General features: G+C 63.7%; 1 protein-coding gene across 1 annotated transcript; it reads right to left on the reverse strand.

Moving 5' to 3' along the window:
• Positions 1–321: 321 nt before the first annotated feature.
• On the reverse strand, positions 322–6,933 carry SAPCD2 (suppressor APC domain containing 2). Its single transcript, XM_081150757.1, has 6 exons — positions 6,272–6,933; positions 4,303–4,415; positions 3,349–3,495; positions 2,936–3,043; positions 2,731–2,853; positions 322–2,656 (listed from the first exon to the last, which is right to left on the reverse strand). Exons 1-6 carry the CDS (start codon positions 6,861–6,863, stop codon positions 2,528–2,530), a joined length of 1,212 nt encoding a protein of 403 aa, XP_081006883.1. The 5' UTR covers positions 6,864–6,933; the 3' UTR covers positions 322–2,527.
• Positions 6,934–11,773: the final 4,840 nt, after the last annotated feature.

The raw sequence follows: 11,773 nt of genomic DNA on the forward strand, positions 1-11,773 counted from the left end.
TTTTTTTAAATGTTTTTATTGAATTTAGAAAGGAAGAGAAATATTGATAAGGGAACCATCCCCCGGCTGTCTCCTGCACGCCCCCTACTGGGGGGTCGAGCCTGCAGCCTGGGCATATGCCCTGACAGGGAATCAAACCCGCGACCTATTGGTGCACAGGGTGCTCCAACACCGAACCACACAGGCCAGGAAGGTCCACCTGAGTTTTTAATCTCAATTACATATTTGTATTTCTAGTTCTATTTGATTTTTATACTTTACTAGTCACCTTTATAGAATAAAAGGTTATTTTTTATAGAACAAGAAACCAGACTATTCTTTGTTCACATTTTCAAGGAACTTTTATTTCCTTAGACATATAAGTTACTTTATGTTCTGATAATTCCAACATCTGAAACGTCGTCTGTTATTTCTGCTGGCTCTCCGGTAGCCTTTCCTTGTGTTTCTGAAAATTTGTTTTTAGCCTGAAGATGCTCACTTTCCTTGGAATTTGCATTCCTTCCGAGCAGAGGTTCTCATCCAGGGCGATTCGCCACCCCACCCCCCAATGTCGCAGACATTTTGGTTGCTTCTGGCATCTAGTGGAGAAGCCAGGGGTGCTGCTCAGCACCCTACAAGGTACAGGACCCCCCAGATTTCCCTGCCCCAAATGGCATTGTGCAAGAGTGAGGGACTCTCCAGAGATGTTTGCCTCTGCCAGTGGCCTGGCCCTGCCAACCTGGAGCACTTGAAATCCTGCCCTCGAGGCCTCTAGGGCCACACAGGCAACTGATGTCACCTGCATGGGACAGCAGGGCAGAGGGAGGCCACTTTCCCTGTCTCCTTTGTGTAGCCAGGTTACCCCTGCAGCTGAAGGGTCAGCTTTATGTGGGAGGTCTCCTGATGACAGTCACCCTGGGGCAGACCTGTGTCCTGCCTCCTAAGTTCCCTGGCAGTTTGACCCATCCTGGAGGGCTGAGGAGGCACAAGCCAGGTGAAGCAGGGTGTGGTGGTCCAGATGGAACAGTGTGTGCAAAGCCCAGAGGTGGGAGGTGGGCTGCTCAGCTACAGCTTGCTACCAGAGAGGCTTGGGTGAGGGCCCGAGGCCGCACCATCGGGGCCTGGGTCTGCCAAGTGACGGGATCATGGAAGGATTAGGAGCAGGAGATTGTGGTTTTCTGGTCTGGAAATGTCACGGGCTGCATTTGGAGAACTGAGGAGCAGAGGGACCCCCAGTGAGGGTGGGCTCAGGGCCCGGGCTTGTTAGCGGGACTGGTCATGGGATGAGAGAGGGAGGGGCAGATCCAAGAACCATGAAGGAGGCAGACTTGGGGAGGTCCTGGTGGGCAGGCCCCACCTCATGACAGGGACCCCTCCTTGGCCGGCACTGGTCTAACCACTGCACTGCACGTCTGCCTGGGTGTTGGCAACCGTATCCTACCCTTCTGGACCTGCCCCCTTCCAGGAGGACCTGCCCCAGCCCCCTCCCAAGTCCTGCAGCTCCCCTTTCCCGAGCAAAATGCTGTCTCCCAGCCCAGATCTGGGGCCAAGCTGGGGTGGGGGAAGGATGTGACAGGTCAGGGTGTGTACCTGGTGGGGCTTACCCTGCACCCCTGGTGAGGGCCACATCGGAGCAAACTGGTGACCACAGCTTGCCTTGGCCAGGTTGCCTTGGCCAGGTGGACCCAAGGTTCCTGAGCCTGGGTCACAGATTGCTCTGTGGGGCTTGTCTGGGTTGAGTCATGGCAGGGAGGGGTGATAGTTACCCCATGTTGGTTTAGGGTCCAGAGTCTGTGTGGAGGGGCAAGCAGGCCATTCTTCCAGCCTCACTCCAGGAACCTTCATCCCTCCCCTCTGGCCTCTGGAACCAGGTACAGGCGACCCCCCCCCCCCAATCAGAGCCATCCCCACCCCCTCCATCTGTTCCTGCTGAGGGACAGCCCCTTAGTCTTGGTATCCTGGGTTGAGAGAAGATGCCCTTGGGCCCCCAGGCCCAGTCACCTGCTGGACCCTCAGGAGTCCCAGCCCACCCCAAGGTCCCCTACACCCAACCATCCGTGAGCCACCTGCAGGCAGGGGCTTCAGAGCAGGAGGTGCCCTCTGCTGGCTGCTGGCAGAAGTGCAGCCTAGCGTGACCAGTACCTTTCGCAGGAGCCCAGGTGGGAGGGGAGGCAGGCCGCTGTAAACATGGGTCGGGGCTGCCGCAAGCCCACCTGCCCGGGGCGGCCTGACATCTGGCAGGCGCGAGGAGGGCCCCCCACTGTCCACTGACCGTGGTAGTAGCAGCTTCAGGCTGTGCCTGCACAACGCAGTCCTGGCCCAGGTCAGCCCCCATCCCCAGGCCTAGACGGAAAGGGAATCCTGGGGGCAGCCCACCGGCCGGCTCCGCCTGGGACTGGCGAAGGCTGGGAGTCTGGGGGAGCCCAGACTGGGAGGCGGGAGGGCTATGTCCAGGCCAGCCAGGTGGTCTTCAGCCCGAGAGGTTGGGATCAGGGGGTGCCTGCCCAGGGCTGGTGTCAGGCTGAGGCCCATGTCCATGCCGCGGCCTCTAGATGAAGGTGGAGTCCAGAGGCCCAGTGTCCTGCTGGTTGAGGGCGCGGGCCTCAAATAGCTGCTTGATGAGGGCAGACTTCTCCTGCTCCAGCTGTGTGATCCGTTCGCTCTTGTCGGTCACCTCCTGGCAGGTGGGGGGCAGTCAGGGCCTGCCAGGCTGCCAGCCACCACCGCCCCCCCGGCCCTCCCGCACCTCACCTGGGTGAGGAGCCGGTTCTGCTCTTTCAGCATCAGGATGGTCTGCTGCTGCCAGCCGGGCGCCGGGGGCGAGGTGGGGCCCAAGGCGGGGCATGGGGGCCCCGAGGAGGACGAGGGCAGAGCCTAGAGGAGGGCACAGTCAGGCAGGCCTGGCTTCCCTGGCTCAGCCTCCAGGACAGGGTACAGGGTGGCCGGGGGCACTCACCGAGCCGGAGCAGGCTGCAGCCAGCAGCTCCCCCAGGCACCGGGCCACCTCCTGCACCTTGGGCAGCAGTCGCCCCAGCGGGCGGGGACTCCCCTCAGCCCCAAGGTCCTAAGAGGAAACAGGGGCGGGGTGGTCAGAGAGCAGGGCCAGGCTAGGGTCAGCCACCGTGTCTCGAGGGAGTCCCCACAGGAGGCCCTCCTGCCCCTGGAAGTTACTGCTCAGAGCCCAGGGCCTTCGGGTGTTGCTGGTAGGGGAGCATCAGCCTGGGGGCGTCCTAGCACCCTGGGTGCAGGGACAGCCGCTGTGCCCTGAAGAGGGAGGGCAGCTCTAGGCCTGCCTGGGGTGCCTGGCATAGGTGGGCGGTCACGGTGGGGGGGGAAGGGTCCCTCTGCCTGGGGACGGGCGTCACTCACGGCGCTGGCCCTGCTCTGGCCCAGGCGGCGCTGGCGCTCCTGCACACGCTGCAGCTGCTGCTGGTACCAGTCGCGGCCCCGGGCCATCATCTGCAGCCCCTGCAGCAGCACCTCCTTCTCCTGCTCCAGCTCCGCCATCTGCTTCAGCTGCCACACGCGGGACGCAGGGTCCCAGTGAGCACACGCGCCCACGCAGGGCGGCCGAGGCACCCACCCGCCCTCGCGCCTGCTCTGAGCCCTCACGAGCGGGGAACGCAGCCTGCTCCTCCTGGGGGTCCCGGGCTCCCCCAGCCCTTCCCCACAGGCCTCCCTGGGAACACGGGCCACCGACTGGAGCTCTGCACCCCCTCCTGAGGGCGAGCGGGGAGCGCGCAGCTGCTGAGCTGGGCCAGCTGGGCAGGGGGGAGCCTCGGGCGGCAGGCTAGGGCAGGGGCAGTTCTGGGGACGGGGCCCAGCCTATTGCCACAGCACACTCAGGTGGCCATCTCCCTCAAGGACTTCGTGACCTGACCCTGGGCCATTCCACTCCTCGGGCGGATTCAAGCCGAAGGTGGGGAGAGGACTTTATTTATTTGTTTATTTTTAAAATATGTTCTATTGATTTCAGAGAGAGGAAGGGAGAGGGAGATAGAAACGTCAGTGATGAGAGTCATTGATCGGCTGCCTTCTGCACGCCCCCTGCTGGGGACGGAGCCCGCAACTCGGGCATGTGCCCTGACCCGGAATCGAACTGCGATCTCCTGGATCCTAGGTCAGTGCTCAACCTCTGCGCCACACTGGCGGGGTAGGGGGAGAGGACTTTAGAACTGACCCTGTCACAGGCCTCCCCTGGGACCCGGGCCTGGCTGCCCCCTCCCTGGCAGAGGGGTGGTCCAGGAGACCAAGCATGGGGGCCGAATTCAATCCTAGGAAAGATGGAGAGAGTCCCAGAGCCACCCCCCGGGCCCCACTCACCAGGTCACAGTCCACTCCGTTGGTGATGGTGTGCCTCCGACGTTCACCCCGGGCTCGGGAGGCCCGCCGGGCGTCCCCCACACCCAGCTCCCAGGCTCTGCAGGCGACTGCACCTGCAGCAGAGGTGAGGGCCTGGCTCATCTCCAGGCTGCCTAGTCAAGCTTAACCCCCGCAGCCTGGCTTCCAGGTCCCTCCTAGACCACGCCCCCACCATCCTGGCAATGCAAAGCTCAGCCCAGGCCTGCACCCTCTTGACCACTCAGAGCCACTCCAGGCCCCTCCCCACATCAGTCCTGCCCGGGAGTCTCAGGCAGTGGACCAGCCCAGTCCACAGCTCACCTTTGTACCTGGCTTGGGTTTGGTCCCCATTTGACTCCCACCAGCTCCCCTCACACATGCCTGGGGCCTGTAACTGCATGTCTGTACATGACATATGTGTGTACACGCATGTGCAGGGCGTGAGCTCCTTAAGGGCAGGGCTCACCCAGCTTGTCTCTGCACCCCCAGTGCCACCGTGGGACTCAAAGGCTAGAGGTACTGAGTGAGAGAGGGGGGCCTCTGGTCTTCCCTGCTCCTCTCCTGTAGCAGGGCCTTTAAGGGTGAGTTAATGCAGGGAACATGTGGGGCCACGGGTGACAGAAACCCAGCTCTCCCCAAGTAGGTGTCACAGTATGGTTACACCTATGTGCAGACAGTGTACTCAGCAGGTAACAGGAGTTTCTGCAGCCAGAAAGCCCAGGTTTCCCGGTGAGAGCCTCCTGGAGGGCCAGCCAGCTTCCTTGGGGGACAGGGGAGCATGTGCAGGGCCTCCTGGGAGGGGAGGAGAGGGGTGCAGGTGTGGAAGGCACCCTTCCTTGGCTGCCTAGCATGATTCACCACACCCGGCTCATCTTTAGAAGCCATGGGAGTGGACAAGTGACGCAAATAGTGGGTGCAGGGGTGCCTGGCAGGGACATGTCCAGGGGGTTGGCACAGGTGGCATGTGGGCCACCAGCCAGCCCTGGCAGGCATGCTCAGAGTAGGCCCAGAGTTCACGCTCCAACCTGCAGTGCTGTGTGGCGGAGAAGGTACAAGCAGAGGGAGCTTGGGGGAGGGGGGCACCCCAGAAATCCTGGGCCCAGTCTACCCTATCAAGTCCACAGAGAGCTTCCAGGTCCCCACTAGACGTCCAGCGGGATGACCAACAGGCAGAGGCTGGGGTGGGCATCCAGCAAGGCTGGCAAGTGGAGGGCAGCCCAGAAAGCGCTGGAAGCGGCCCCGTGGGAGGCCCCCCATCAGCCACAGTGCAGGTCCTACTCCCAGGACAGGCAAGGGGCATTCGGCCACCTCTGTCCCTGCCCACTGAACCAGAAGCCGGGCGCGGAGCCTGCTGGACATCCCCAGAGGCTGTGGTCTGTGCTCCTCCCCAGCTCCACTGGCCTCCAAGGCCCACCCACTCCTGGCAACCAGGCCAGGTCCTCCTGCAGCCCTGCCTGCGCTGCCCTCCGGGAGGGCAGTGGGTTCAACCCTCTTGGCCCAGCGTCAGACTGAGGAGGACCCAAGAAGGCAGAGGGGCCCCTGCACTGTCCAGGGGACCCTCTCTCGTCTGCACTAGAGGGAAATGCCTGCGCCTAAGCAGTCACCAGCTGATGAAACCGAGGGCCCAGGTATCCCCGCAGGCGTAGGGCAGGTATTTGGGGTGGAGAACACCTTTGGGCCAGGAAGTTGTCCCCAGTGTCCAGCTCACGTTGGGCGCAAAGTGGGTTCCTGGTGGCCTCAGGCCGTGGTGGGGGAAGGGCTAGCCTGCCTCGCGGCCCCTGAGCACACAGGGACAGGTCCCCCGCCTCCTTCCCTTCCAGGCTCACGAACCCGGGAGGCGCTGACCGCCCCCGCCCCCGCCCGGGGGGGGGATGCCCGGGCGGCACCTCTCGGCCTCCGGGCTCCGGTGCGGGCCGGGTGGGGAGCTCCGAGGCGAGCCGCCCGCACTCACCCGCGTCCGCGCTCGGGCTCCGCTCCAGCGCCGCGCCCTGCGGCCGCTCGGGCTCCGCGAGGCCGGGCGCCGCCTCCGCCGGGCCGCACAGCTTCTCCAGGCTCCGGGCCGCGCCGCCGGGTCCGGCCGCCGGGGGGCGCGCGCCCTGCGGCAGCGGCTTCCTCTCCAGCAGCGTCCGCGGCTCCTCCGCCGGCGCGAACACCAGGCGCTGCGGCGGCGGCGGCGGGTGGCCCCCGGGCCGCCCCGGGCCACCTCCCCGGGCCGGGGCGCGCGCCGGGGCCCGCGGGCCGCCGTCGGCGCTCCCGAGCGAGGCGCGCAGGCCGGCCACGAAGCGCTCGAAGGTCAGGTAGCCGCTGGCCGGGGCCACCTGGCGCAGGCCCTCGAGCACCCCGCGGGGCAGCTCGCGCGTGTCCGCCCCCCGCCAGCGGGACTCGATCTCGCGCAGGTGCACGTAGCCGCGCCGCCGGTCGTCCAAGATGTCGAAGAGGGTGCGCAGGCTCTGCAGGAAGGCGCGCGGCAGCCCCTCGGTGCCCGGCTCGGGGGGCGCGGCGGGCGGCGGGCGGCCCGGCTCGGCCATCGCGGCTCCGGCCATGGGCCCGCCGGCCGGGCTCCGTCCTGCGCCCGCCCCAGGCTGGGCCCCCGCGCGCTCGCGGGCTCGGTCCCCGCGCGGCCCGACGGCGGGGCCGGGCGGGCGCACGCTCCCCGGCGCGACAATAGCTGCTACTTTTTGAATGGGCCTCCTCGTGGCGTCAGAGCTCATTAGCATTCGCGGCGCCCATTGGCCGGGGCTCGCCCGTCTCCTCCGCGATTGGCTGAGAGGCCGCCGGCCCGGTTTGATTTTGCGGCGGAGGAGCCCGCGCCCGGGGCGCTCCGGCCGCAGAACCGGGAGGGGCCGGGGGCCGGCGGGGGCGCGGGGCTGCCAGGGGCGGGGTCCCCCCTCTCCGCTCCCTGCTGCCCTCGCGGGGTGCGGCCGGGAGGCCCGAGCGGCTCCTCTGCCCCCCAGCGCCGCCGCCCCGCCCCTCGTCTCGCATCGGCCGCCCCGCCCACGTCTCCGTCTCCGAGGGGCGGGGTCTGGCACCCAAAACAAAACCTGTCCCCAGGTGGCCTCCGGGGACAAGGGTGGGGAGCGCACCCCCCCAGGGACCCACCTTCCCCCTCTGGCTCCCCTGGGCGCTCTCCGCTGAGGGTCCCGGGCACAGACACCGCCGGCTCCGGGGCCTCTTTCTCCTGCGACGGGCGGGCCCCAGGAGGACCGCGGGCTCCCGCCAGCTGGACGCTTCCCCGCACAGAGGCCTCTCTGTCCCCGCGGCCGCTAGCTCCTCCCCTGGACCCTGGGGACAGCCTGGCCTTTCCTGCCTGTCGCAGGACAAAGCCACCTTTTCCTGTGTCCCCAGATCCCCGTCTGGTGACCAGCCCTGCTCAGCTCCGAGGTCCTCTGGTCCAGCCTCCTTCTCTGGCCGGACACCTCTCGCAGCTGCCCTCCTGGCTCCCACGGCCTCCTCAGGCCAGCCGGGCAGCCCTGTGCCTCCCGGGCCCCTTCTTCCTTTCCAGCCAGGTCCAGTCACTCTGTCTGGTCAGCCTGGGCGGCACCAGGGCTCCGCCTGATGTCCAGCTCTGGGAGCCCCTCTCAGGACTAACTGGGAGGACCCTCCTGAAGCCCAGGAGTGCGCCTGCCTGGAACCCCCTGCCTTCACCATTGCAGGACGCCCTCCTGGCCCTGCCCTGGTCCCCGTGCCTCCCCGGACATCCCCGTGCCACCAGCACCTGCCCCCGAGCATTCTCCCGTGCCATCTGCTGCTTGCTAGGCAGGCTGTCCATCCTCAGGGATAAGTCACTGAAGAGTCCAGACAGGCCCGCGGCACCGGGTCCACCTTGGCCCTCTGGCTGGCCTCCCTCAAGCCCGTCTTGGGTGCCTGCCTACCTGGGCCTCTGTGTCCTTGGGCCCCAAGGCATCGGTGCCTGCGCCTCCGGCTGTAAGGGCAGTTGCCCTGGCCAGGGAGTGTCCTGGGTCCACTTCTCCCCTGGGGTTACCCCTCAGAGTCAGGTAAGGAATTGGGGGGCACCTAGAAAGCTGGGAGCCTGGAGTCATCCCCTGGAGCCTGGTCTGCCCCTGGCTTCCCCTTTACGTTTTTGTTGTTATTAATCCGTACCTGAGGATATTTTTTCCATTGATGTTTAGAGAGTGGAAGGGAGAGAGAGCGAGAGAGAGAGATCGATGTGAGAGAGACACACCGATTGGTTGCCTCCCACGTGTGCCTCAACCAGGCCGGGGCTCAAATCTGCAACCCAGGTACTCGCCCTTGACCGGGAATCGAACCCAAGATCCTTCCGTGGTTGGGCTGACGTTCTAACCACTGAGCAACACCAGCCAGGGCTCTGGCTTCCCCTTTAGTGGCAGGACTCGCCGAAGTCCCAGGACAGTATTCAAGCCATTTGCCCTAAGTTCACTTTTGCCCTCCTGCTCTGCTCCTGGCACCCCACTCCTGCTCCCCCATGCTTAGGGTTCCTGGCACCCCCTCAGCCCTGGGCATTTGCCCAGGGTGGCCTGCCTATCAGGAATGCCCTGCCCTCTCTGCTCCTGGCTGATCGCTGGGCATCCTTCAAAGCTCCACTCAGGGTACCTGACCCACCCCAAAAGTCAGGTTAGGTGCCCTGACCTTCAAAGCATGGGGTTGCTTTCTCCTTGCTAGGATGGTTGTCTCCTCATGAGTCCCTGTGCTCTTTGGAAGCAGGGTGGGGCCACCCCAAGGCCTGGCAGTGGCCTGGCCCACAGTGGGTGCTTGGTGGATGGATGGCCGGGACATGGGAAACCTTACCCTGGAGGTCACAGTGGAAACGCCATCCTTGGGTGGGACACCTAGCCAGGGTGAGGCCTGTGGGAAGGGAGGGCTGGGACAGCTCCGTGGAGTTAGTGTGAGTATGGAGGCCAGTGGCCAGCAGGCGAGGCTGTGCTGCTGCAGCTCAGGACAGCACAGCCAGCAGTGCCCAGGTCAGGCCGGGGCCCATGAGCCTCAGCTCACCATGCGGAGAAAAAGTCTGACGCACAGTGGGAGGTGCCCTCCACTGACCCTTGGTTTATGGGCTTCCCCATGGCCCCTGGCTAGGCTCTGGAGGAAGGTACAGAAGAAACTGGAGTCGGTGCCAACACAGGGCGTGGGATAAGGTGTGGCCCGGGTCCTTCTTGTCCTGCACTCTGATCACTTCCTCCTCCCAGCCCACTTTCCAGCCTGGCACTTTCCCAGCTCCGTATCTTTCAACTTTGCTGTCACCTCGGGGCTCCTCAGAGCCCCAGGCCAGGTGGTTCCCCTGTGGGCCCTGCATTTTTCCAGGTACCCATCCCAGTTGTGATTATGTTCTTGCTGTGCCAGCCTGGAGCTCCCTGGAGGTGGACAGGAGGACTGGGTCCCTCTGTCCCCTGCCTAGCACTGGGCATGGAGTGAAAGCAGGCAGCTGCCTCCCAGTCCCTGAGCCTGTCCCAGTGCTCTCTGGTCTCTACTTCTGCAATGACAACCAGGGAACCACGGTGCCCTCTGGGCCCTGCTCCCCTGAACCCTTAGGATGAGGCCCTTGAGCAAAGGGAAGGCGACTCCTTGGCCACAAATCCACCCTTGGCAGGTGGTCCAGGAGGTTGTCACCCATCTCTGCCTCACTGGCACGCCCACCTGTCTGCACCCCTGTCTACCCACCTGGGTCAGTTCCTTTTCTCTTGGTCCTGTAGGTGCCTCTGGCTACACAGTCCCAAATGTCCAAACCCTTCTTTTTTTTAATTTTTATTTTTAATATATCTTTATTGATTTCAGAGAGAGGAAGGGAGAGGGAGAGGAAGAGATCAGAAACATCAAGGATGAAAGAGTTGTCATTGATTGGCTGCCTCCCACATGCCCCCGACTGGGGATGCAGCCCGCAACCCGGGCATGTGCCCTGACCAGGAATCGAACCACAATCTCCTGGATCCTAGTCGATGCTCAACCGCTGAGCCATGCCTGGCCAGGCTGTCCAAACTCTTCTGATCTCAGCCCCACTTCCACCCTGAGGCAGGATTTTGGGGTCACCTTGACTGAGTCAGGCCCCAAGTTCCTGTTGTGACACCTGGCTTCCAGGGCATATGGGCAGGGGCAATAAGAGTTCCCATGGACTCTGTCCTGGGGTGTGGAGGCCACTTTGCTCCTATACACACCCTCCACCTCCAACATCTGCCCCAAATCGCCCTTCAACTGCCACAAACTATTGGCATTCACTCCATTCTCATTCATTCATTCATTCATTCATTCATTCATTCAGCAAGGCCCAGTCACTCATTTATTCAGTCAACAAACACTAACTGGCTGCCTCCTGTGTGCTGGGCATTGATCTACAGGGATGGGCAGGACAGTGAGCCAACAACACCCACCTCTGGTGGAGTTCACTTCTGGGTGGCCAGGTGAGGGGGGCCAGGCAGCAGAGGCTGGAGAAAGGCGGGAAGGAACCAAGAAGGATGGGAGGGTGCCCTCTGAGCTGACAGGACCTGGGAGGGTCTCTTCGAGGAGGTGACCTGTGAGCAGAGGCCTGGCAAAGCCTGGCAGGGAGTCACGGGACTTTCTGGGGCGGAGGGGTGGTCCAGGTAGGAGGAACCGTAAGTGCAAAAGCCTTGAGGGAGGTCTGAGACCTTCCTTGGAAAGAGAACTTTCAGGTCCACAGAACTCACAGTGGGCACCCAAGGGGGCTGTGAAGCTCCGCCTCCTCTCAGGAAGGGTGTATGCGTGGGGAGGGGCCCCATGTGCAGAACCTGCCTGCAAGGAGACAATTGCCTCAACGGGGGTTAGCTGGGGCAGGCGCGGGGAGAGCTTACTTTTCATTTGGGGTCTGAAAGCACCATTTAAGGTCGTTTTAACTGCCTGGGGATGTGGCTCAGTGGCGGAGCATCGACGTGTGATCAGAGGTCCCAGGTGGATTCCCGGTCCGCGCACAGGCCGGGGTTGCCGCTCCGCCCCCAGTAGGGGGCGTGCAGGAGGCAGCCCATCGGCGACCCAGCATTGATGCCCCCTCCCGCCCCGTCCCCCTCCCTCTCTCTGAAATCAGTAAAAGCATTTTAAAAAATTGTTTTAACCATGTGCACGTGTTACTTTTAGACTTGATAAAACTAGTTTCTAAAATTCTGTCCCCAAATGGCCCAAGATACTTCCCTACTTATCACAAGGAAGGTCACACGCAGCAAGGTATTTAAAAGCCTGACAATTAAAGTGACAAGTCGGGGCTCCGGGGGGCTCCGGGCGGCTCTGGCCAAGGGCACGGGGACGGAGGAGAGGAGTGAAGGGGGAGCCCCCGAGGGTGCGGGGTGGCCCCCGAGGGTGCGGGGTGGCCTTCTTGGGCTTCGGTGACGTCCAGACGCCTGGTCCTGGAGCTGACCTGGGTCTGTCGTGCGCGGCGCGGCGCAGCCGAGAGTCGGTCCTGGTCTCGGGTTCCAGGCGTCCGGCGAGCGCAGGCCTGGCAGGTGCAGGGACGGACCAGCCTCCGCCTCGGTCG

This window comes from Miniopterus schreibersii (assembly GCF_964146895.1).
Source record: "Miniopterus schreibersii genome assembly, chromosome: 11".
In the NCBI taxonomy this organism is placed as follows: domain Eukaryota; kingdom Metazoa; phylum Chordata; class Mammalia; order Chiroptera; family Miniopteridae; genus Miniopterus; species Miniopterus schreibersii.